A 23,570-nucleotide genomic window follows, 5' to 3' on the forward strand; every position below is an offset into this window, starting at 1 on the left:
ATAGTAAAAGACAAAGAAGGACACCACATAATGATATGGAGAACAATCCAACAAGAGGATGTAACATTTATGAACCCAATAAAGGAGAACTTAAATATGTAAAAGAAGTTTTGATGGACATACAAGGAGAGATTGACAGAAATACAACCATAGTTGGGAATTTTAACACCCCATCGACTTCAGTGGAGAGCTTCTAGGCAGAAAATCAACAAGGAGGCAGTGGCCTTAAACGACACACTAGATCAAATGGATTTAATTGATATCTTCAGAGCATTTCACACCAAAGCAGCAGAATACACATACTTTTCAAGTGCATGTGGAACGTTTTCTATAATAGACCACATGTTAGGACACAGAAAAAACCTCAGTAAATTTAAAAACATTGAAATCATATCAAGCATCTTCTCTGACTATCAAACTAGAAATCAATCACAATACTGAAAAACACTCAAAGGCATGGAAGCTAAATGATATGTTATTAAACAACGAATGGGTCAACAATTAAATCAAGGAAAAAATCAAAAGATAGTTTGAAACAAATGAAAATGATAACACAACAATCCAAAATCTGTGGGACACTGGGTAAACAATCCTAAGATGGAAATTCATAGCATTACAGGATATCACAAAAAAAGAAAAGAAAACAAAAACAAAAACAAAAAGCTCAAATAAACAATCTAACTTCACGCTTAAAGGAACTTGAAAAAGAACAAAAAACAATGCACAAAGTGATTAGAAGGAAGGAAATAATAAAGATCGGAGCAGAAATAAATGAAATAGAGTCTAAAAGAACCATACAAAAGATCAATAAATTCAAAAGCTGGGAAGGGAAGGAGAAAGAGATGGAGAGAAACATCAGTGTGTGGTTGCCTCTCAAGCGTCCCCTACTGGGGACCTGGCCCACAACCCAGTCATGTGCCCCTACCAGAAATCCAACCAGCAACGCCTTGCTTTGCAGTCCGGCACTTGATCCACTGAGCCACACCAGCCAGGGCCAAGAGCTGGTTCTTAGAAAAGATAAACAAGACTGACAAACCTTTAACCAGACTCATCAAGAAAAAAAGAGAATGGACCCAAATAAATATAATCAGAAATGAAAGAGGAGAAATAACAACTGACGCCAAAGAAATACAAAAGGTTGTAAGAAAATATTATGAACAATCATGTGCCAACAAGCTGGATAAACTGGATGAAATGGATAAATTCCTAGAAACATACAATCTTCTAAAAATAAATCAGGAAGAATGAGAGAATCTGAATAGACAGATTATACCTAAGGAAATTGAAGCAGTAATCAAAAAACTCCCAACAAACAAAAGCCCTAGACCAGATGGCTTCACAGGTAAATTTTACCAAACATACCAAGAACTAACACCTCTCCTTCTCAAAGTATTTCATAAAATTCAAGAGGAGGGAAGGCTCCCAAATTCATTTTACAAAGCCAGCATTATCCTAATTCCAAAACCAGATAAAAATGCTACAAAGAAAGAAAACTATAGACCAATATCCCTGATGAACATAGATGCTAAAATCCTCAAGAAAATATTAGCAAACCAATTACAGCAGTACCTCACAAAGATCATACACCATGATCAAGTGATATTTATTCTGGGAACGTAAGCATTGTACAACATGCACAAATCAATAAATGTGATTTTCCAAAGAAAGAAAATGAAGGATAGCCCTGGCTGCTGTGGCTCAGTGGATTGAGTGCCGGCCTGCGAATCAAAGGACTGTTGGTTCGATTCCTGGTCAGGGCACATGCCTGGGTTGCAGGCCAGGTCCCCAGCAGGGAGTGCTCGAGAGGCAAGCACACACTGATGTTTCTCTTCCTCTCTTTCTCCCTCCCTTCCTCTCTCTAAAAATAAATAAAATCTTTAAAAATAATAAAATGAATGATAAAAACCACATGATCATATTAATAGATGCAGAGAAAGTTTTTGATAAAATCCAGCACCATTTATGATCAAAACTTTCAGCAAAGTGGGAATAGAGGAAAAATACCTAAACATAATAAAGGCCATATATGACAAACCCACTGCTGGCACCTGAATTCAATGGGCAAAAACTACAAACGTTCACCTTAAGATCAAGAACAAGATAGGGATGTCCCCCTTTCACCTCCCTTATTCAACATAGTACTGGAAGTCTTAGCCACAGCAATCAGACAAGAAGAAATAAAGTACATCCAAATTGGAAATGAAGAAGTAAAATTGTCTTTATTTACAGAGGACATGTTACTGTACATAGAGAACCCCAAAGATCCCACCAAGAAACTACTAGAACTGATAAATGAATTCAGCAAAGTAGCAAGACACAAAATTAATATCCAGAAATCGGTTGCATTTTTATATGCCAATAAGGAACTAACAGAAAGGGAAATTAAGAAAACAATCTCATTCACGGTTGCCTCAAAAAGAATAAAATACCTAGGAATAAAACTAACCAAGGATATAAAAGACTGTACTTGGAAAAGTATAAGACACTGAGGAAAGAAATTGAAGAAGATACAAATAAATGCAAGCACATACCATGTTCATGGATAGGAAGAATTAACATCATTAAAATGTCCATAATACCCAAAGCAATCTATAGATTCAGCACAATTCTTATCAAGCTTCCAATGACATATTTCACAGAACTAGAACAAATATTTCAAAAATTTATATGGAACCACAAAAGGCCCCACATAGCAACAGTAGTCCTGAGAAAGAACAAAGTTGGAGGAATCACACTACCTAATATCAAACTATACTACAAGGCCATAGTAATCAAAACATGCTGGTACTGCCATAAAAACAGACACATAGATCAATGGAACAGAATAGAGAGCCCAGAAATAAACCCAGACCTTTGTAGTCAATTAATATTTGACAGAGGAAACAAGCACAGACAGTAGGCTAAAGATAGTTTATTCAATAAATGGTATTGGGAAAAGTGGACAGATATGTGCAGAAAAAAGAAACTAGACCACCTTCTTTCACTACATACAAAAATAAATTCAAAATGGATCAAAGGCTTAAATGTTAGACCTGAAGCCATAAAAATCTTAGAAGAAAACATAGACAGCTAAAACTTGGATATTGCTCACAGAAATTTTTTATTGGACATATATCCCTAGACAAGGGAAATAAAAGAAAAAAATAAACAAATGGAACTACATCAAACTAAAAAGTTTTTGCACAGCAAAGGAAAACATCAACAAAATAAAAAGACATCCCACAGAATGAGAGAACATATTTGCTGATACATCTGATAAATAGTTAATATCCAAAATTTATAAAGTACTTACAAAATTCTACACCAGAAAAACAAATAAACCAATTTAAAAAAAAAAAGTGGGCAAAGGACCTGAATAGACACTTCTCCAAAGAGGACACACAGATGGCCAATAGACATGAAAAGTGCTCAATGTCACTAATCATCAGAGAAATGCAAATCAAAACCACAATGAGATATCACCTCATACCTATCAGAATAGTTATCATCAATAAATCAACAAACAAGTGCTGAGGATGTGGAGAAAGGGAACTCTTTTGCACTGTTGGTGGGAATGCAGAGTGGTGCAGCCACTGTGGAAAGCAGTGCAGAGATATCTCAAAAACTTAAAAACGGATCTGCCTTTCGACCCAGTGATCCCACTCCTGGGAATATATCCGAAGGAACCAAAACACTAATTTGAAAGAACATAAGCACCCTTATGTTCACTGCAGCATTATTTACAATCACCAAGATATGGAAGTAGCCCAAGTGTCCATCAATCGATGAGTGGATAAAACAACCATGAGACATTTACATGATGGAATTCTCCTTGGCCATAAAAAAGATAAAAACTTTACTGTTTGCAACAGTATGAATGGACCTGGAGAACATTATGTTAAGCGAAATAAGCCAGTCAGAGAAAGACAAGTACCGTATGATTTCACCCATATGTGGAATCTAATGAACAAACTGAACAAGCAAAACAGAGACATAGATGGAGAACAGATGACAGCTAGTGGGGGCGGGGGAGTTGGAGGGATTGAACAAAAAGGAAAAAGTACTCACGGACACTAGTGTGGTGATTGCTGGGGGTGGGGGGTATAAAGAGACTAAATGGTAATGGGAAAAAATACAATCAAGATTAAACTTTGTAAAAGTCTAAGTTAAATGGATAATATTGACTATAAAGGGGAGTCACTAAAAAATTGCTGTCGAATTAGACATGGACAAGACAACTTGCCCGATTGAGAGGGCAAAACCATGAAACTCCGGGAGGGCTCTACACTGAGACAGCTCCCTAAATGTCTTTAAGCTTCTGCTCCACTTTATATAAATAAAAACTATAAATCATTAGTAATGTAATATGGGCGTGGCTTTGGCAGAAAGACATGTCTAATCGGTAGCCTTATCCATCAAAACACTGGCAAGCCACACACATTTTTATGTAAGCACATAAGTTATAACTAATTCAAGATATGTATTTTTATGACTCTTCTCCTTACTGGCTATGTTTGAACCAATTTCAACACACCAAATAAGAAAGATCCTACAATTTTATTATCATAAAATCATCATTATTATAATCAAATGGATCAAATAGATACTACTGGTGTCTGCATTGTGCAACTGAAAAACACGGGCTCAAGAGACTTGCCCGGGGTCCCTTAGGCAGTAAGGGGTGACTTCCCCAGGAGCACATAGGAGCTGATGGGTGGGTGTTCGAGCCCAAGTCTGTCTGTTGCCAAAGCTCATATCTTATGCTGTTTATCAATGATCCATGGGGTGGACAGCTCACCCCCTAGTCCACAGCCCAGGCCCCCAGAGGTTAATCAGTCTCTGAACTTTGCCCTTGCCCTTGCTTCACCCCCTAGCGTCTTACCTTAGGGCCCGGACGTCCTGGGTAACCTGGGAGACCTGGCACCCCAAGTTTGCCCTGCAGAGAGATTATGGAACAGAGGTCAGCCATTGCAACCTGGAGGTCAGAGGGGAAAGGGTAGGATGGCTGGTACATGGTAGAAGCAGCAGCAGGGTGAGATTCGGGCAAACGTGGCTTCCGGCCCTGGCTCCTGCCTGGGAGGGGCCTGTCCCTGGGCAGCTCATCCAACCATTCCAAAAATCTCAGTCTCCTTGTCTATAAAATGGGGATTTAAATGCCCATTGCACATGGCTGTTATGGGAATAAAAATCAGATTGCATGCATGAGATTGCTCTGCAATGCTGAGCTGAGGAATTAAAGGAGACCATAAGGAGGCAGCAGTCTCCTGAGGCTGGAGAAAAAAGGGCAGAGGGAAGAAGGCAGAAGGCCAGGGACTCTGTAAGCACAGAATGAGAAGCTGGAGAGTAGACTGGAGGGGGCGATTAAGGTCCACTCACCTTCTCCCCGGCGGAGCCAGGGGGCCCCTCCTCACCAAGCAGCCCCTCCTGCCCTTTAAGCCCTTCAGGACCATCCTCTCCCCGGGGACCTGGGGGTCCAGGGGGTCCCTGGAATAGAAAGGAGAAGCCTTGTATCGGTCCCTTTGTCACTATTGCTCCCTCCAACCCCCTATCTTAGCCCCACCTTGCCCCTCCCTGTCTTCCCCGAGTCCCCCAAACCCACAAGACCCCTTATCTGGAGACCATCTTACCCGGTCACCTTTAAGCCCCCCATCACCCTTGAAGCCTGGGAAGCCATCCTCTCCCTGAATGGGGGAGAGTACAGAGGTCAGAAGTCAGGGTTTCGGGGAAGGGACACAAGCAGAGCCCCATTATTTTGGCTCTCCCCACCAAGGAACCCCCTCCCTTCTCACCTTCTCGCCTTTCTCCCCCTGAAGACCCCGGTTGCCAGAGGTGCCCTGAAAAATAAAAATGCTCTCAGGTCCCTCCCCTGCTTAAGAAGGGCCCCAAACTCAGTCCCCTGCCCCGTAACAGCCAGGACAGTCCCAAGATGATGTTGGGCTAGAGTGGGGCAGGGGCAGCCTCAGAGAGAGCGGTCTTTCCGAAAGCCCACCAGTGTGGTGTGCGAGAGGAAGCTGCCTCTCCCCACCCCTTCTCCCTGGCAGCCTTCCAAGGTCATCTGTGTGGAGATGTTCAGGGAAGGCCAAATTTCCAAGTAATTAATCCCTGTCTCCTGGGGACACTGTGTCCACATTTCCTTCTGGCAGGGGAAGGAAGATGAACATTCCAGGTCTCAGCCTCACTCTAAAGCAAAGGAATGTTCTCCATTTACTGGCTACAATGTGACTCTGTCCCTGGCAACAAGGCAGGTCTGTCCTTGGCTACAGTGAGATTGCTCAGTGCAAGCCCAGATGCCGCTCACACCAAACTCTGGGTTTGCGCTCCAAGGGAAGCAGCCCTTGGCGACAGTTTAACTGAGCTCAGAGACAACAATGATTTACACTAGGATACTGTCTAACTATGTGTTTTGACAATAGCATGACTGTCTCCACCACAGGGAGACACCATATAACTGAGCACAGTGCTCAATAATAAAGATATTGCACTTGGATACAATCTACTGTTTTTTGACAAAAGCCTGACTTCCAGGCACAGGGCAATTCTCTTGGCCACAATGTAACTGAGCTTGGTTGGCAACAACTATTCTCGGGCCCTGGCTACAATGCAACTAGACTCAATGCAACCAGTAATAACAACTGTTTCACCTATATATAACTATGCCTGATTACAGTGTAACTCTGAGTTTAGCCACCCACATAACTCTGGCCTGCCATAGTATAGCCTCCTCTCTAATCATAGCACAACTAAGCTTGTATACAATGCAACACTGTGCAGAGCCACTCTTGGCTACCACCAAACTCTGTTCTTAGACCACAGATAAGAGTGCCTGTGCTTGGCTACAGTGTAACTAGATTTAGCTACCAAATAGATGTGAATTCTGTTGTCCCTGCACTTGGTCAACAGCGCACCTCTGTTGAGCCACAGTGCAGCTTCTCGGATCATCCCCACGCTGTGGTGCTTATAGGTCACATGACTCTGGGCTGGACCTTTAAAACAACCCTCTGCTTGCCTACAGTGTGCTGACCTGGACTTGGACATGGCATATGTCCTTACAGTAAAATGGGCTCAGCTTCAAATGTTCTCAACTGTTCTCACCTAGAAGGTGATGACTACCCTGTAATGCTGTCCTTTGGCTGTTCAGCTCCAAGTAACACACGTACTTCTCCGCACTGCCGCTCCGACCCAAAGCCCACTCCCCGTAAGTACACGGGTGGACTGACTCCTCTCATCACACATGCAGATGTTCCTGATGGAGCAGGTTCCCCGATGCCAATGCTAATGAACCACCCCTACTTGCAGGCCCCAGCTCTCACCTACCTTCACACCCCGGGGTCCAGGATATCCCCGAGGGCCTGCCGACCCTGGCGGACCCTGAGATGAAGACAAGATTAGCGCCGCCCTGTCCTCTCCCCTTCCTGCTCCTCAGTGTCCGCACGCCTCTCCTTCGCCCCTGAGCCCTGGCCCTGCCCCGCCTGCCACCGCTTGTCCCCACCCCAGCCTCTCTCCAGCTCACTTGCCTGGGCTCCTTTCTCTCCTGTGGGGCCCTCAGGGCCTGGATGACCCTGAGAAAAATAAGTTGTCAGAGACCTACATTGACCACCCAGATTCCCAAGCCTCCCCTTTCTTTTTCCTCCTTTCAGCATTCAGTTCTCACCGGAGGGCCATCAGATCCAGTGAGGCCTGGAATTCCTGGGTGTCCAGGGAGACCCTGGAAGGTAATAAACAGCAGGAGGACACAGAGGGTCTCAGAGCCTAGCGTTCCCCCAGGAACAGCCCTACTCAGACATGCAGCTTCATCAAGGTTCCAGAACAGGCAGGCCCCTTGGGTCAGGAAATCTAACCCCAGCTCCACCCAGACTTGTTCTGTGACCCTGGCTAAGCCCCTCCCCTCCCGAAGCCCCAGAAACCTCCACGTCTGGGAGGGCTGAGATAAGGGATGGAAAAGACGGTGAGAGACGTGTTGAAGTCAGAGACTTCCCTAAGCACGCCCCTTTCTTTAGAAGTACCCCCTGCCCACAGCTTCATCTGAAGAGGGATAAGCCTTGGCAAGCATGAGGTGACCCCTATGTCCAAAAACAGTTAACAGGTTACTCCCTACGTCCTGCAAACAGAGGCAGGTGACTTGGCCCCGTTAAGCCAATCAGACTCTCTCCTGAAATGTACCTGATAGAAAGTAGGATCAGCTGAATTTGAGTAAAGAAACTAAAAGGTCATGCGGAACTGTGGACTGAAATGGTAGCAAAGCAGCTCAAGATCGTGTGGAAATGAAAGTTAAGGCAAGGACACACTAAATATGTGTAGACAGAGCCTGTCTGCCCGGGGAGATGGGAACAAGTGCAGAGGGAAAAAAAGGCCGAAACATAGGACCCCAGAGAGAAGAGCTTTCCTGACCCGGGGGTCTTGGTAACATTCTCCACGACTGGCTTCGGAGGGTTCCCCTGCATCACAGCACTATCCCCTTAGGCGGTCTAGTTTTGGTGGCTTTCAATTTCTCTCAACCTACACTTACGCAGCAATGACACTTTGTTTAGGGTAGGTTGCAACTTATCATGATCCAGAGCTAACAAAGGGGGCCCTGATGAGAAGCTTTTCCTGCAGACAGAACTGAGACAAGATGTGGGTGGGGGAAGGGGGCAGATAGAGCTGTCACTCACCTTCTGCCCAGGAATGCCAATGGGTCCCTGGGGGCCAGGGATTCCCTGGGGACATTTAAAAAAAAAGGCAAAGGAAGGCATGAGAGGGCTGCTGAGTGCTGCAGTTGGGGAGGCTGGGGGTGGTCTATGACCTCAGCTGACCATCACCACCCCACGTTATTGAGAAAGATAGTTCAAACCTGGGACCCAGGATTTCCCTGCTGTCCTGGGGGACCTGGCTGTCCTGGAGGACCCTGGGGAGAAAGTGGGGGTTTCATGAAGCTGGGAGGGATCATGGTGTTGAGGCATCCGTGAAGTTGACATTGGGGAAGGTCGTGGGAGTAGACAAGGACAGGGACAGTCATGGGGTCAGAGTGTCAGAAAGCATCAGGGTCAGAGGGTAGAATACGTACCACGTTTCCTTTGGCACCTGGAGCACCATCAATTCCAACTGCACCCTGCGAGAGGAGAAGCCATGAGCCCAGGGCAGACACGTGCGCAGGAGCCTGCGTCTGAGATACTGAGAGGCGCAGGTGGGAAGGCAAGTGCACAGAGAAGCAACCAGGTACCAGCGACCGATGTGCAGGGGAAGGTGAGAAGACAGGCAGGGGCGGAGACACATTCTCACCGGGCTTCCCAGGGGGCCAGGGGAGCCTCTAGGGCCAATCAGTCCTCGAGGACCCTATAAGGAAGTAGGAACATTAGTCCCTCCTCCCTGCTCGCAGGCCCCGTGAGTCCTGACCTCCATCCCCTGCCACACGCAAGGAAGGGCTCCAGGGATTCCTGATACTCACCGGCTCCCCAGCCTGGCCAGTGGGCCCTGGAGGTCCCTCTGCTCCCTGTGGGAAAGCACCAGCATTCGGGGAGGGGGAGGTAGGACCCTCAGAGAACCGCCTTTCCTCATCGGGCAGCCCTTTCGGGTGGGGGGGCAGCTCCCAGAGCCAGGGCATGCACCAGGATCCAGCTGACTGAGCACAGATGGCTCGATGCAGGCCCCTCACCCCACACCCGGGCCTGCCATCCTGAGTCTCCTCGCCTAACTCCAGCGCTAGCCCACAACTCCCTGTCTGTCTTTCTGAGCCTCTCTGGGGCCCCCTGGGCCTCAGATGCAGGCCCTCGCCCCTCCTCCTGCCCCCTGAGGCTCTGCTCCTCTCGGACTGTGAGTCTGGCTTTCTAGCCGAAACCACCCCTAACTTAACGCCAAACTTACCTTCTCACCGCTTTCCCCTGGAGGGCCAGGTTGCCCTGTGCGGCCAAAGTCACCCTGGGGCGGGGAGCAGAGGGGAGGTCAGTGTGGGAAGGTGTGGGTGGAGATCGGCCCCCCAGGGAGGGAGCTGGGGCCCGAAGGGTGAGGACACAGACCCGGGCATGGAGGCTCTGATGCCAGGGGTGCAGAGGGGCTCGTGAGGGTTGGGAGGGGTTCAGCCGGAAGGGAGGACCTCGCACACTCACCCTTTGGCCCTTCTCACCAGGCAGCCCTGGAAGGCCATCAAAGCCCCTGTCTCCCTGCACAAAGAGACACCAGCTCAGCCGTGATCCTTAACCCTGACATGTCCTCCAGTTCCAGTCCTGGCCCCATCGCCTACCTTGGGTCCTGTGTCTCCTGGGAGGCCCCGAGCCCCATCTGCTCCAGAGCGGCCCTGTGGGGGAGGGGACATCATCAGGGTACCGACTGCCGTTTACGGAGCACCTTCCTCATGCAGAGTCCTGTGCTGGGAGCTTCTGTGTGGATTGGTTTAACCTCCACGGACATCTCACACCTGCCCATCACTCCTCACAGCCATTGCCCCTGTTCTAGACCAAGTCACTGCCATCAAAAAAATTAAGAACCTTCCTCTTCTGTCTCCATTAATTGCCCTGCTGTGCATTTCTCATGGCACAGAAAATGCTCTGGAATGGCCTTGTTCATTCCCCACAATGTACCAGGCTTCTCTTTTCACACATGCTGTTCCTCCTACTGGCACGCCCTTCCTCTCCTGTGGAGCTGGCTCTACCTCAGATCTCAGCCCAAGCCTCACTTCCTCTGGCAAGTCCTCCCTGACTCTGGGGCCTGGCCAGGTTCTTTCGTCCCACACTAAGTGGAGCCTCCCCTCTGGGTCCTCTACTCTTACCCCACCAATACCAACGACAGACCCTGGGAGCTCCTGAGGCTCCTGTTGGGGGTTGAGCAGCGGGCGAGAGACAACCTGAGGCCCGAGGAGTCACTCACCATCTTGCCCTGTCGGCCAGGGGGCCCAACGGGTCCCTGCAGGCCTCGGGGACCCTAGAAGAGAAAGAAAAGAGAATGGAAAGAGGAATAAGAAAAAGGGCTTATTTTAAATCATTCTCCAGGAAAGGCAGCAATTACAAGCGTGTCCCCAGCCCCTTTGTCATCTTCCCCAACCGGCACCTAGGGGAAGGCCCTTCCCATGCAGGCCCGACCCCACCCCGACCTATCTCACCTGTGGCCCCACTTCTCCCATCTCTCCTTTCAGACCCGGGTACCCAGGGAGACCCTTGGAAGAAGAGAGCGGGTGATGTGATTAGAGTAGGCTCCCCCTTTCCTCTGATGCATCTCCCTCCTCCATGCAGCCTCTTTACTCACCACGGGGCCTCGGCGCCCAGGGAGCCCTACTGGGCCAGGGGGCCCTTTCATCGAGAACTGAAAAGACAGGGGGGGCAACAGAGCCTCAGATCTCCCACGAGACTCCAGCACCCCCGCCCGCCAGAGCGATCGTCAGGAGACAAACACCTACCTGTCTCCTGACTAGCCCTTCATTCTCCCCCATCTCTGCCATTTTCTCGATACCCTCCCATTACCCCCATCAGGCCCCCGATTGTCTCCACACACCTGAGCCTGCTGCAGTATTGCCTGAGCCTGGGCCTGCTGGAAGGAGACTGGGGGTCCTTTGAAGGAGCCGCTTGCATACGGGAACTAGCAGAGAACGGGTAGTGAGGGGAGCCCCGAGGAGAGGCTCCACCCCGAGGCTCCCTCTCCCTGAATCCTTCTTACCGGCATCATGATCACAGTTCCGGGTAGGCCCCGGACTCCGTCCATGCCAGGGATGCCTGGGAGGCCGGCAGGGCCCTAAGGGAGGGAGGCGCGCAGGCAGGAAGCGATGGAGAGAGACAGAGATGAGGACAGAGATGGAGAAGGAGGGGGTGGAGGCAGAGAAATGGAGAGAGGGAGGCAGGGAGAAGGAGGAAGGGTGCAGGCAAGACAGAGAAGGTAGAGGGAGGGAGAGTCAGAAAAAGTGGCAGACACAGAACACTCAGAGACAGACAGACACAAACAGAAGAGACATCAAGAAACAGAAACACAGAGATAAGGAGAAAAACAGAGACAAAAGACACTCAGAGACAGAGACAGACACAGGCAGAAAGGCAGGAAACAGGCCCCCAGAAGCAGAGGGGAGCCAGGGCCAGAGCAACAGCCTGCAGATGGGAAGAGGAGGAGGAGGAGGAGGAGGAGGGGTCCACCCCAGCTCCAGGCTGGCGCCCCAGTCCCAGCCTCTCAGCCCCATGGCCTAGCACCCCACACCCCGAGGTGGATATCCCTGGGGGAGCCTCTTACCGGTAGACCGGGGTCCCCAGGGAATCCCGGGGGTCCAGGAGGGCCTGAGGGGCCAACCACCCCCTGTTGAGGACAGAGGTCATGAGAAGTGTAAAATGTGAACCAGGCTGACAACTGACCCGCCAATGACCCCGACCCCATGCCGACCTCCCCACCCCACCACTGAGCCGTTCCTGGCCCCCAAACACTGTACTAATTTGCATCCATCCCCTTTATACCCCAGTCTCTATTTTGACATCCTTGAGTTGCACATGTCCAATAGTCTTTGAATGGCCTGGCAACATCCCAAATCCGCACCCAGAGGGCTCAGAAACCCCAACTGGAAGAGAACGACAGGAAGAGGGGCATGCAGCCATGACTCACTCGGGGTCCTGGGGCTCCTGGAGGTCCCTCAAACTGCTGTCCCTGAAGGAGAAATGACTGTTACCCTCACTGTCGCCCATATTCCACCACTTTCTCCCTGCCCCGGGCCCCTCACCTCTTCAATCACTGCAGGTTCTCCTTTAGCCCCCTTCTCTCCAGTGCCCTGGCATGGTGGGGGGGGAGGAAAGAGGTGTGAGCCCTGGGACTCCGACGGAGAGCCCCCAGCACACCAGCCTCACGCTCCACACACACACACACACACACACACACACACACAGAGTGCATCCCCTGAGCCGCCTCTGCTTCCCTTTCTTCAACCAATATGTTCCGAGCGGCTCAGCTTCCAGCTTCCAGCTGGTCTGCTGCACCCACGTGAAGGGCACCGACCCAGAGCCGGCTGTGGGGTCCTGACCCTGCCGCTGTCTCTCACTAGCTGGGAGACTGTCAGCAACCTCTTCAACTTCTATGGCACCCCCTGCAAAGTCGGCAGGTGAATGATGACTGTATGCAACCCATGAAAACATGAGTAAGTTAAAACGATGTTTGGCACATTAGGGTACATTAATTAGAATTTTTCACCTCCGCCCCATCCAACACCAAGGCTAGAACCTGGGCCCCCTTCTCTGTCTGCATAATTTTCCTAGGCAATTTCATCTAATTCCTTGGCTTAAAATAGCCTCTCTCTGTTGATCAGCCCCAAGCCTCAAGCACATCTCTTTCATTCCAGAATCTTCTCACCGGCCACCCACTTCACATCTCCATTTTGATGCCAGGCAGGGGTTGCCCATTTATCACATCCACAAGGAGACCCTTGGCACTTTCCACCTCCTCCTCCCTCAGGCTTCCCCGCCTCTGTCAACGGCCCGTCAGGAATCTACCCAGGCATCCTTACATCTTGCTCCCCCTCCAGAAGCAAGGCCAAAATGGAGCAGGGCCCAAACCTGTCCGCTTGTTTCTATCCGCACCTCCGCTGCCCTCCTTCAGGCCACCGCCCTCTGCTGCGGAGATGACCGCTTTCCCTGCTGCCCCTCTGGCTCCCCCTATGGTCCATCGGCTGTTCAGCAGCCAGAAGGAGCTTTCAAAACTTGGACTCAGATCCTGCTCCATCGCCAGTGGCTTCCCATCAGCTTAGATGAAATGTTGAGTGAGTCACCCCACCCACAGAGCCATCTATCAGCACAATGCCTGTCACAGCACAGTATCTGTCGATAAATATTTGTCAACTGCACTGGGGTGGTAGGAAAGCATTCTAGGCAAGATAAAAAGGCAAGAGAGAGAATGTGACTGTGTGTGGCCGCCCCTGTGCCTAACCCAGCCACCCAGACTTACAGGAAAGATCTGGAACTGAGCTTGTGATGATTGTTCTGCTGCCCGGAAGTCGGGGCCCATGGTGGAGCCACCTCCTTCCTCATCTTCTCTGGCTAACTCCGTCTCCAGGGTCCCCAGTTCGGTTCCACTGTCTGGGTCCAGCTCTTCCTGAGGACAGTAGGACGGACCGGGTTTGCCCCTGACCTCCTCCTCATCTGCCAGCACCGCTGCCCAGGACCTTCCCATCCAGCCCCCTGCGCTTCCCACTGACCTCCGGAATGGCGGTGACATTGTGGCCAATAGTCACAGTGGTGGTGAGGACCAAGGGTGTGGGAGTTGGAGGCAGAGTTGGAGCTGGTGTCTCTGTCTTGGGGATGTCAGAGGAGGTCTGGAGAAGGGACAAGCGAGTGTCAGGTTTAAGGTCAGGCCAGTTAGGACAAAAAGGAGGCAAAGGAGAGGACAGGCCCTGCCACCCCATCCACCCCCAGCCTCTGTCTGAGGGAAGGGACATAGGAGGACTCCCAGGAAGCAAGAGGAGGGGGGAGTAGTGGGCTGGCCGCTGGAGGCAAAGGATTGCGGGTTGGACCAGGACAGCCAGCAGGGGGAGCCCTCCAGTGTGGAGCAGGAGGAGGGCTGAGTTAGGTCTGGGAAACCTGGAAGACAGAGCTGGGCTGGCTCCAGAGCCCAATGCTCAGGTTCAAGGTCCAGCACTCAGGGCCAGACTCTCAGAAGCCTATCCCACATGTCCTCTCCCAAGGCACACTTAGCAGTCAGCCAGCCAGGCCACAGTAAGTGAGGGAGCGGCAGCTCCTCCTGGCCTGGACAGCTGCAGAGGAACTGGGTCAAAGGCACGAGGAAGACAGTAGGGACCCAGGTAAGGGACTGGAGCGAAGAAGGGCCTGGGGAGGGGCAGGCTACTCATGGTGTCCCTGCTCTGGGCCTGAAGTAATAACCTCTTTCTCCCTGCTAATACTGAGAGCAGATGTAGTGCAACCAGTGACCCTGCCCTAAACAAGGACCCCAGCCAGTAGCCTTCACCAAGGATCACCAAGGACCCCTGTCCAGTGACCCACCAACTAAGGACCCCTGACGGATGATCCCCGCTGAGACACCTAACCAATGTTAAATAATCTACATCATTGCCCCTCCCATGGGTTATTCTTATAACCAGTGATCCAACAGTGCCCCCCAATTAATGACCCATCAATGACCACAACCAGTTACTCTTCCATTCAGTGACCTCCTAAATCAACCACCCCAGGCAGTGACACCCCCACAATAAGCACTAACTAGTGACCCCCCCCAATTAATAAGTCCCACCAGTGATCCTTCATCAATTGTTCCCAGCCAGAGATTCTCCAACAATGAATACCCATAAGTGAGCCCTACTAGTACTTCCCAGACAATGACCCCTAACACCCAACAGCGATTCCACTAACCAATGACCCATCCGTGGGTTCCCAAAGAATAACCCACTGGGGACTCCCAAACTAATTATTTCACCCATGACCCCCGAAAGTCACTCCTCCAACTATTGCCTTCCAACCAGCAACCCCCCGTGGATGACCTCCTCGAGTAATGACCCCTGGTAATGACCCCACACTCATCACCCCTACACTAGTGGCACTCGCAACACCAACGGTGGCCTCCGCAGTGTCCTCCCACAGGGTCACCCCCCAACACTGAGCTCAAGTAATGCTCTCCCTATAGCGACACACAAAACCAACAATCCCTATCAGGGAGGTCAAATAGGGCCCCCCGATGTCAATTAGTGACCCCCCAGTAAATAAGCCTCACCAGTGGCCCCAACCAGTCAACTGCAGGCAACAGCACACGCACTAAGGAACCCCTCATTCACCCCAGCTGCCCTTACACAGTACCCTCAGCACCAGCCCTCTAATAATAAGGTTCTCACCTGGGTGTGCCCCCTCCACCCAGCCCCCCAGAATTTGGGGGCCGAGATGGAAGAGCTCATAAGACAGGACCAGACCCCCTCCCCATCCTGCAGTCATCAGTCAGCTAAAAGAAATCAGAAGTCAGGGATGGGAGACTAGAAACAGAGTCCTTCAAAGCGGCGCCAGTCGTCTGTGGGAATCAGAGACCAGAAGTCGGGCAGTCAAAGATCAGAAGGGAGAGGTCGCAGGTCCCTTACCTGGTTCTCCGGGGAGCCGAGAGACGGAGCCAGGGTCACGGTCTCCTTGTTCTTCTTCTTCCTGCCCTTTCCCTTACGACCTCGGCCTTTTTTCTTCCCCTTTCCCTTCCTCTTCCGTTGAGGGGGAGGGGATTCGGGCTCACCCCGGGAGGCCTGGGAAGAGGCGCCCAGTCAGGCCCAGAGGCCTTCCAAGGAGGCCTCATCACTCAGGTCACTTGGGACTAGGCTGGCACATGGCCCATTGATCCTGTGTTTTGAAGCCAGAGCCCACTCAGCCTTATGACCCTGGGTCAAGGTCAATGATATGATCGCAGCTAAGGACCACCTAGTTATGTGACCTGAGGTTAAGGTCACTCGTGTCTAGGATCTGTTTGAGGACAGGAGTCACTCAGGCCTGGGATGGGGCTTGGAATTCACTCCTTCCTGAGACCTGGAGCCAGCGATGACTCAGCCTGTGACCTCAGGACAAGCCTCTCACTCACCCCAGCGGCTGTCGCTGTCGGGTCCTGGTGGTCACAGCCAAGAAGGTACCGCTCACAGGCCTGGAAGGCAGCCTGAGGGTCTGGGCTTATCAGCAGCTCCTGAATGTCTCCCTGGGGAGAGGGTAGGAGCCAGGGAAGGAAGCCACAGGATGACTCCGACCCCCATTCCAAGCACCAAGGTCTGGTACATCTCCACCCAAAGAACCCTAAGTATAAGGAGGGGGTGGCCCCATCACAGCCCCAGTGAGCCCTCTGCCCCTCAAAACTGAGAGGAGAAAGATTCTATCAGGGTCCCAGCAAATCACAACCACAAACCACACCCCGCAACATCCATGCCATCAGAAGCTCTCAGATACATGGTGACACCCACTATGGGCCAGGGGCCCTTCAAGGTACTGGGAAGAAGGGGGAGAACAACACGGATGAGGCCACGGGCCTCCTGGAGGTGGCACACAAAGCAATCACGCAGAGCACGGTCATCAGCTACAGCCACCGCGCCAACAGCAGACCTGTTACACAGCCCACAGCACCATGCCTTGCTGGCACCCAGCATCACAACCGCCTTGCACACAACCACACACCACCACAATGACAAGTGCAGCCGTGCATCACAACCTTATCCTCCCGCCACAAGCCAAGTACATCGTTTTGTGGCTCTGGAGCCTCACCATCCCACACCGCAGAGAAGCACAATGAAGCGCGGGGCTCCCTTCCCCCAGCCCCCTGGCAGCAAGCAGAAGCTGGACATCGCCCTTCTCCAGTCTCTCCTCCAGAGGCCAGGCTGCAGGGCAGACTTCCGCCCACCCTCTGCCTCCGTTTCTCTTATCACTGAACCCCTACCTCGAAACTCTCTTCCCCAAGATCCTGGGTCCCCAGCACAACGAGTCCACCTGTGCTGATGAATCGAGGCCCCTGGCCCAACACGGGGGGCTGAGGTTCACAGTCAGCCACCAGGGTCACCATGCTGCCATCCACACTGGCTGCCACACGGTGCCACCTGCAGAGAGAAGTCTCAATGAGGGGTGCTTCTCACCCCATGATTCTTTGGACCCTCTCCCTCCCTCACTCACCTGCCGTCTGTGAGGTTGACCTGCTGGGGGAGGGGCCTGAAGGGGCCACCGAGGAGGCCCAGCGCCGGCCCCAGTGCCAGGCCCAGCTGCCGGGCGCCCGCCTCATCATAAATGGATAGAAGAACAGACTGGTCGGCTGGCTGGGCCCGAAGAGTCATCAGCACAGAGAAGTTCTCAGGGAAGTGTCCATCTGACAGGGGGTCAGAGGGAAAGGGGCCGCTCGGATGACCCAGCAGCGACCCATGCTCCCAGGATGACCCGCAACCCCTCCCACACTGACCTACCTGGAAAGAGTTCCCACGTGGGGGCACCCAGCGTGCTGGCCTTGCCCACCCTGAACGCCCGGTCGCCCTCTGGAACTCTGTGGGCGCAGGCGCCAGGCACCTCGGGGACCCCAGCCTGGCCCCCTCGCACACCCAGCGCCTTCAGCACATCCACAGGATCTGCTGCAGAAAGAGAAGCCGGTGTGCAAGGCAGTTAAAATTAGCTCAGAACTCCATGTGAGCGGCTCAGGCTTGGGGACTCGGCTCCCCCCCCAAACTGTGGGTCAGGGGGAGGGAGCAAGTTGGGACCCTCACCCCCCCCCCCACTCCGCAGCTGTTCCGGCTTCATTAGCCTGTTGACTCCTGTTTTGTTGTGTGTGTGTGTTTTTTTTCCTTGGTTTTAGTGAGAGAAAAATACACTGACCTAGTTCTGGGATGAATCAAAGCTTCCTGGCCTGAGCCCCAGAGCCAGACTACCCTCTCTCCACACTCCCCCGCACCAGCTCCCTGGGGCCCGCTTCCCGGCCTGAAGCCCCCTGCCGGGGAAACACACTTAGAGAGGACCCCTTGGCTCCTTGCTCCTTGCGTATCTTTCCCCACCTCCTCCCTCTGACCTCTTCCACCTCTCCTGACCACTTCCTTCTGATTTCCACTTCAGCCCCTCTCACCCATGGTCCCCTCCCTGTGACTACGATGAAGAGGACTTCAGGTCTCCCCTCTGACCACTCTCTCTCTAACCATCCCCTCTCACCTACCGTGCCTATCCCAGTCTCTCCCATCTGACCTGTGACCTCCTCATTTTATCTCCCTCTTTGACTTCCTTGTGACCACCTCTCCGATCACCTCCTGACCTCCTCCCTCTGACCCACTCCCTCTCATCCCAGCAAAGGAAGGGACCAGTCTGGCCCAACCAGATCCTGATCCCAGCAGCCCGACCAGCCCCACCCATGCAGCCCAGGCTGGCCAGCACTAAGTGGAACCACATGGCTGGGGCAGGGGTGGGCGGGGGCTGCCCCTGGACCCAAAGCCCCTGCTTGATCTTCTTCCCTCCTCTCCATCCCCCCAGCAGACGTCTCACTGACCCCCTGACCCGGCCTCTTGGCAGGAGCCAGATTCTACTGGATCTGCCCATGACCTCACCCTGGGGGCGGCTCTGCTGACCTCACTATTGGAAGTCAGGGTAGGGGGCCAGGCTTGGGGGAGATAGGGGCTTGGATGAGGGACCCCCTCCCAGCTCCTGCTGGGCCATACTCTTAGCTCTCCAGACTCTATAGAGCCCGTCTCAGCCCCAGCTCCCTCCTGCCCCCAGTCTCCTTCTGCTCTTTCTTCCCTTTCTTCCTTCTCTCCCCCGCCCCGCCCTCTCTCTGTCCCACTTTCTGTCTAGGTCTTTCCAGGTCTCTCTCCATGTCCAGCTCTGAATCAGTCTCCCTGCCCCTTTCTCCCTCCCCCTCCCATCTCTCTCTCTCTGTCTCTTGATATTTTATTTGTTCTCCCATCTCTCTCTCTCTGAATGTCTCTGTCTCAGTGCCTTTCTCTCTCTGTATCTCTGTGTGAACTACTCTTTCCATATGCCCCGCCCCCAACCCTGCCATTATCACCACCCTATCTCTAATTGCCAGTTCTGTGGCTGGACTGTCATTAAGAGGTATTTGGGTTACAGACTCCCAGGGCTAAGATCTGGGCTCCCAGGCTCTGCTAACCGCAAGGGTCACTCCCACATGGAATGACCGTCCCGGTTGCCCCCCTCCAGGCTGGGACCCTGGGGAGAGCTGAGATCCATGACCCCACACAGTGTGACTCTCCCAGGCTCTCCCCTCATCCAGTCCCCAGTCTCTGCAGTGGGAAAAAACCTCCTCTCGACCAACTGTTCGTTCACGTTGAAAAAGTCCCAGCCCTGGCGGCACAGCTCGGTTGGCTATAGCGTTGTCCCAAGGTTGCAGGCTCAATGCTCAGTCAGGGCATGTACAAGAATCAACTGGTGAATGAATGCCTGAATAAGTGGAACAACAAATTGATGTCTCTCTCTCATCGATAAATTTTTAAAAATTCTTTCCCACTATCTAACTCAAATGTCTTTTGCTTCAATCTTGCAGCCCTTCTTAAATGACCTTTCAAAAACTGACTGCCCTTTCTTTTCGTGACTGGCTTTGTGACAAGAAGACACACAAGAGGCATTGAGTCTTGCCTGCAGGGTTAGGGGGTGGAGGTCTGTCAAGGACCCAGCCCACCCTTCCCGCACAGACTCTGCCCTGTGGAGGGGGGCAGGGCCCAGGGAGGCCTTGGGTTGGGTGGCAGATGTGGAGGGAGGCAAGCAGAGACCAGGCTGCCCCCTGGCTGGGGCACCTCAGAAGTGTAGGGGAGCACAGGTGTGAATGTCTGTGCAAGTGTGCACAGGTGCAGTGGCACACGTGCATGAGATTGTGCATATGTGTGACCTCAAATGAGCCAGAGAACGTCTCAGAGTGCCATCTGCGGTGTGTCAGCGTGTGCATCTGGCCTACAATGGACAGACTGGGTTCAGCTCTTGGATGTGCGGCTGCGTGTCCGTGTGAGTCGGAGTCTTGGCAGTGAGGTCACACAGGTGAGTGCGGGGCCAGAGCAGCTGAGACTCGAGTTGGGGCACCGTGGTCATGCGTGGGGGCGTGGCCACGTCACTGAGTGCGTGGCTGGCTGCGAATGTTGACGGTGTTGTAGGAATGCCAGTGGAAGCCTATGTGAGAGTCTGAAAGTGTAGGAGGGGGACAAAAGCAGTCACGGTGTGGCAGGTGGCCAGGGGGGCTGCCTGGGCGTGGGCACCGGTGTTTAACATTCCTGGTGTCCCAAGGGCTTGTGTTCTGAATAATTGCCTGAGATCGTAGGGCTGTGTGGATGTGTGAGCGTGGGAATGGGGCATAGGCCAATCCGGGATTACCCACGTGAGCAGGCACCTCCCTGGACCTCAGAGAAAGTGAAAAAGTGAGAAAGTGGGGTGTGTGTGTGTGTGTGTGTGTTGGGAGGTTGAGCTTACCTTAGGGAAGGATTTCCAAGAGGGCCTGGCCTGGGGTCTCTCAGACCAAGGAAGCCCTCTCTACCACTACTCGAGGGACCATAATCTTCCCAAACCCAAACGCCGGTGCCCGGCACCCGGAACCCTGCGTGGTGGGGGGGGCGCGGCATCCAGCCAGATGCGCGCAGCTGGGCGTGCGTCAGCCGCTGACTCACCCGTCCGGCGGCCCCCGGGACCCTTGGGGGTGCTCCTGAGAAATTCCTCGGGAAAAACACCCGAGGCTCGCTCAGCTGGGGTGGGGAGCAGCTACCACTCGGGCCCCCGCCCGCCCTCCGCCCCGCCCCGCCCCGCCCCCGCCCCGCCCCGCCTCGCCCCTCGCCGCGGCCCTGTCCATGGTGCTGATCCCGGCTCCGGGCGTGCGGCGAGGGGGGGAGGAGGTCGGGGCGAGGAGGTGGTCGCGCGACCCTTGGGCGCAGAGGAGGAAGAGGGAGAGTACAGTAGAGCTATTTGGGGAGACGCAAAGGTAGGTGTGACTCTCCGACTCGGCCTCTCCCGTACTCGCCCCACTCATCATCGCTTCCTCACGGGCAATTATTTACACCCCAAAATCACCCTCGCACCCCTCAGAGCATCACCCAGAAACCCGCTATCAGAAGGCGTAACACACATGATTGTTCTCAAAATCCGCCCTCTCCGCACACACGCAGACACACTTGCGCTTCTACAACTGACAGTCCCACAGTCACTCGGAGGTCAGCCCGTCGCGCGTACCCGTGCACCCGTGGTCAATTCCGGCGCTCACGCACACACACAAGTTTACTCCAAGTGCCCAGGCACACGTTACCACACTCACGCGCACGCACACCTACAAATTGCATTCATTCCAATTCACCCACTAGTAAAACGCGGCCACACGTTTCCTCGCCCCACCGCCAGCTGTCGCACCCGCAAACCTCCCACGGCCGGACGCTAGCGCACGGCAGCCGCGCGCAACGCGGACGCTGCCCGCCTTTCCTGACTCCACCCTGAGTCTGGGCGCCCCACTGGATCCTCCTCTCCGAGTCCTGTGTCCTCCCTCCCGACTCACCGGCCTGTGTCCGGGGCAGAAGCTGCAGCAAGGCCAGGAGCAGGCAGAGGCCGGCCCGCGGCTGGCCGAGGCCGCGACAGCCTCCCATCCCGGCGGGGCCCGCGCGCAGGGTAGGGGACTGGCCGGGGCGGCTGCGGGGAGTGGCGGCTCCGCGGCTCGGCGCACGCACTCGCGGCGGCCAGCTCCACTCGGGACCGTCAGGAGACTGCTCGAGACCCCGCCCTGGCCTCGCCCTGCGCTCCAGCTCCCGGCCAGGCGGGCCTCTCGGGAGGGGGGCCGGCTGACAGCTGGAGGGGGAGTTGGGAAAGTTTGTGCTGAGCGCTGATTGGTCAGCTGGGGTGGAGCGGGCGCTGGGCCCTCCCTGCCCCGCCCCACCCCACCCTGGAGGAGAAGGGTCACCCTCACCCAGCCTTAGAATTTGGGGTTCCAGGTTTACCCCAAACCTTTCCTCCTAACAGACTCCCTCAAAGGAGATCTTAGCCTCATTCAGACTTCAGCCTCCGTCCAGGCCCTAGTATTAAGGGTACAGCTTTATTCCAAATTCTTCCCGGGCCACCGAGGGCCCCTCAGTGGGGTTTCAGCCTGACACCAAACTCTGGCCGACCTGCCTCACCCCAATCGCTTAGCCCCTCAGAAGAGGTACCGCCTCACCCCAACACTTTCCCTTCAGGCCCCTAAATAAGGGATCCTCTTCCCATCTCAGGTCTCACCCCAGATTCCAAAATGAAGTTCCCAGACTTGCCCCAAACCTTCGTCTATCCACCTAAAGCCCAGAATTGGACGTCCTGGCCCCACCCACAACCCTCAGCACAGACTCCTAAGCACCAGTCTGGATTTCCCTCAAACGCTTAATCTTCAAATGGAAGGTCCCTCCTCTCTCCCTAGGCCTCTTCTCCCCAACTCAGTTCCCCAAATGGGTCCCCGGCCCCAATCCCAAACCCTCACACATACCCCCATTAAATGGGGGAGCCCGGCTCTACTGCAAAGCAGGGCACTGACACAGGCTGGAGCAAGGCAGAGCCCCCCTCATCCCCTTGGGACTCCCCAGTGTGCGGAGGCCCCGGGGGCCAGATGGGGCTGCCTGTGCCATTGGACAAGAGCAGACATGTGGGATCTGAGAAAGCTTCCACAGGGAGGGACCCAAGGGCTGTATCCTGGGCCCTGACCTACCCCCTCACCACCAAGAGAGAGAAGCCAGCAGTGCCTCCCTCCCAGCCTCTGGCTCCTCAAAGACAAAGAGTCTCTGTGTCCCTGGAGAGGAGAGGGTGGGGCCCCATCTGGCCTGAGAGGGAGACGGGGGTTCCCAGCATTGGGGGGAGCAGAGGGAATCTCCCCAAGCTGTTCCTCCCCCCTCCCCAGGGACATCTGAGGGTGAGACCTCTCCAGCTAAAAGATTCTCATAAAGTTCCTTCTCTGCTCTGCCCTGCGTGAAGTTCCTGCTACATTTAACCCTGTCTTCTGACATTTCGGTACCCGTTTAAAAGGGCCCTTCTGGGACCATGCTCCGTCACCTTTCTCTCTCCCTCCAATCAAAGATTCTTTGCCCGGAGCAGAGACAGCGCGGGGATGCCACTGCTGACTCCCTGGGCTGCCTGACACTCCCCCCAGCCCCGAATAAGTGACAGTCATAATGAAAAGCCCCCAGTTATAAGTGTAGCAGTGAGAAGGCATTTTTGACAGATAAGAGAGTGTATTGG

General features: G+C 53.4%; 1 protein-coding gene across 1 annotated transcript in view; it reads right to left on the bottom strand.

Moving 5' to 3' along the window:
* COL5A3 (collagen type V alpha 3 chain) overlaps positions 1 to 21,961 on the bottom strand; it is a 41,343-nt gene extending 19,382 nt beyond the window's left edge. The window contains exons 1-31 of the mRNA XM_054562178.1: positions 21,874 to 21,961; positions 17,822 to 17,980; positions 17,538 to 17,727; positions 17,308 to 17,464; positions 16,474 to 16,578; positions 15,986 to 16,138; positions 14,105 to 14,221; positions 13,855 to 14,001; positions 12,641 to 12,688; positions 12,526 to 12,567; positions 12,163 to 12,225; positions 11,602 to 11,676; positions 11,440 to 11,523; positions 11,194 to 11,250; positions 11,051 to 11,104; positions 10,819 to 10,872; positions 10,196 to 10,249; positions 10,062 to 10,115; positions 9,820 to 9,873; positions 9,404 to 9,448; positions 9,238 to 9,291; positions 9,023 to 9,067; positions 8,810 to 8,863; positions 8,631 to 8,675; positions 7,631 to 7,684; positions 7,494 to 7,538; positions 7,294 to 7,347; positions 5,769 to 5,813; positions 5,607 to 5,660; positions 5,356 to 5,463; positions 4,862 to 4,915 (exon numbers count right to left, since the gene is read on the bottom strand). Coding sequence (XP_054418153.1) covers positions 4,862 to 4,915; positions 5,356 to 5,463; positions 5,607 to 5,660; positions 5,769 to 5,813; positions 7,294 to 7,347; positions 7,494 to 7,538; positions 7,631 to 7,684; positions 8,631 to 8,675; positions 8,810 to 8,863; positions 9,023 to 9,067; positions 9,238 to 9,291; positions 9,404 to 9,448; positions 9,820 to 9,873; positions 10,062 to 10,115; positions 10,196 to 10,249; positions 10,819 to 10,872; positions 11,051 to 11,104; positions 11,194 to 11,250; positions 11,440 to 11,523; positions 11,602 to 11,676; positions 12,163 to 12,225; positions 12,526 to 12,567; positions 12,641 to 12,688; positions 13,855 to 14,001; positions 14,105 to 14,221; positions 15,986 to 16,138; positions 16,474 to 16,578; positions 17,308 to 17,464; positions 17,538 to 17,727; positions 17,822 to 17,980; positions 21,874 to 21,961 — 2,412 coding nt within the window. The remainder of the gene's footprint in view (positions 1 to 4,861; positions 4,916 to 5,355; positions 5,464 to 5,606; positions 5,661 to 5,768; positions 5,814 to 7,293; positions 7,348 to 7,493; positions 7,539 to 7,630; positions 7,685 to 8,630; positions 8,676 to 8,809; positions 8,864 to 9,022; positions 9,068 to 9,237; positions 9,292 to 9,403; positions 9,449 to 9,819; positions 9,874 to 10,061; positions 10,116 to 10,195; positions 10,250 to 10,818; positions 10,873 to 11,050; positions 11,105 to 11,193; positions 11,251 to 11,439; positions 11,524 to 11,601; positions 11,677 to 12,162; positions 12,226 to 12,525; positions 12,568 to 12,640; positions 12,689 to 13,854; positions 14,002 to 14,104; positions 14,222 to 15,985; positions 16,139 to 16,473; positions 16,579 to 17,307; positions 17,465 to 17,537; positions 17,728 to 17,821; positions 17,981 to 21,873) is intronic.
* Positions 21,962 to 23,570: the final 1,609 nt, after the last annotated feature.

Source organism: Pteronotus mesoamericanus, unplaced genomic scaffold (assembly GCF_021234165.1).
Source record: "Pteronotus mesoamericanus isolate MK-2021 breed Mesoamerican mustached bat unplaced genomic scaffold, CSHL_Meso_final scaffold_636, whole genome shotgun sequence".
NCBI lineage: Eukaryota > Metazoa > Chordata > Mammalia > Chiroptera > Mormoopidae > Pteronotus > Pteronotus mesoamericanus.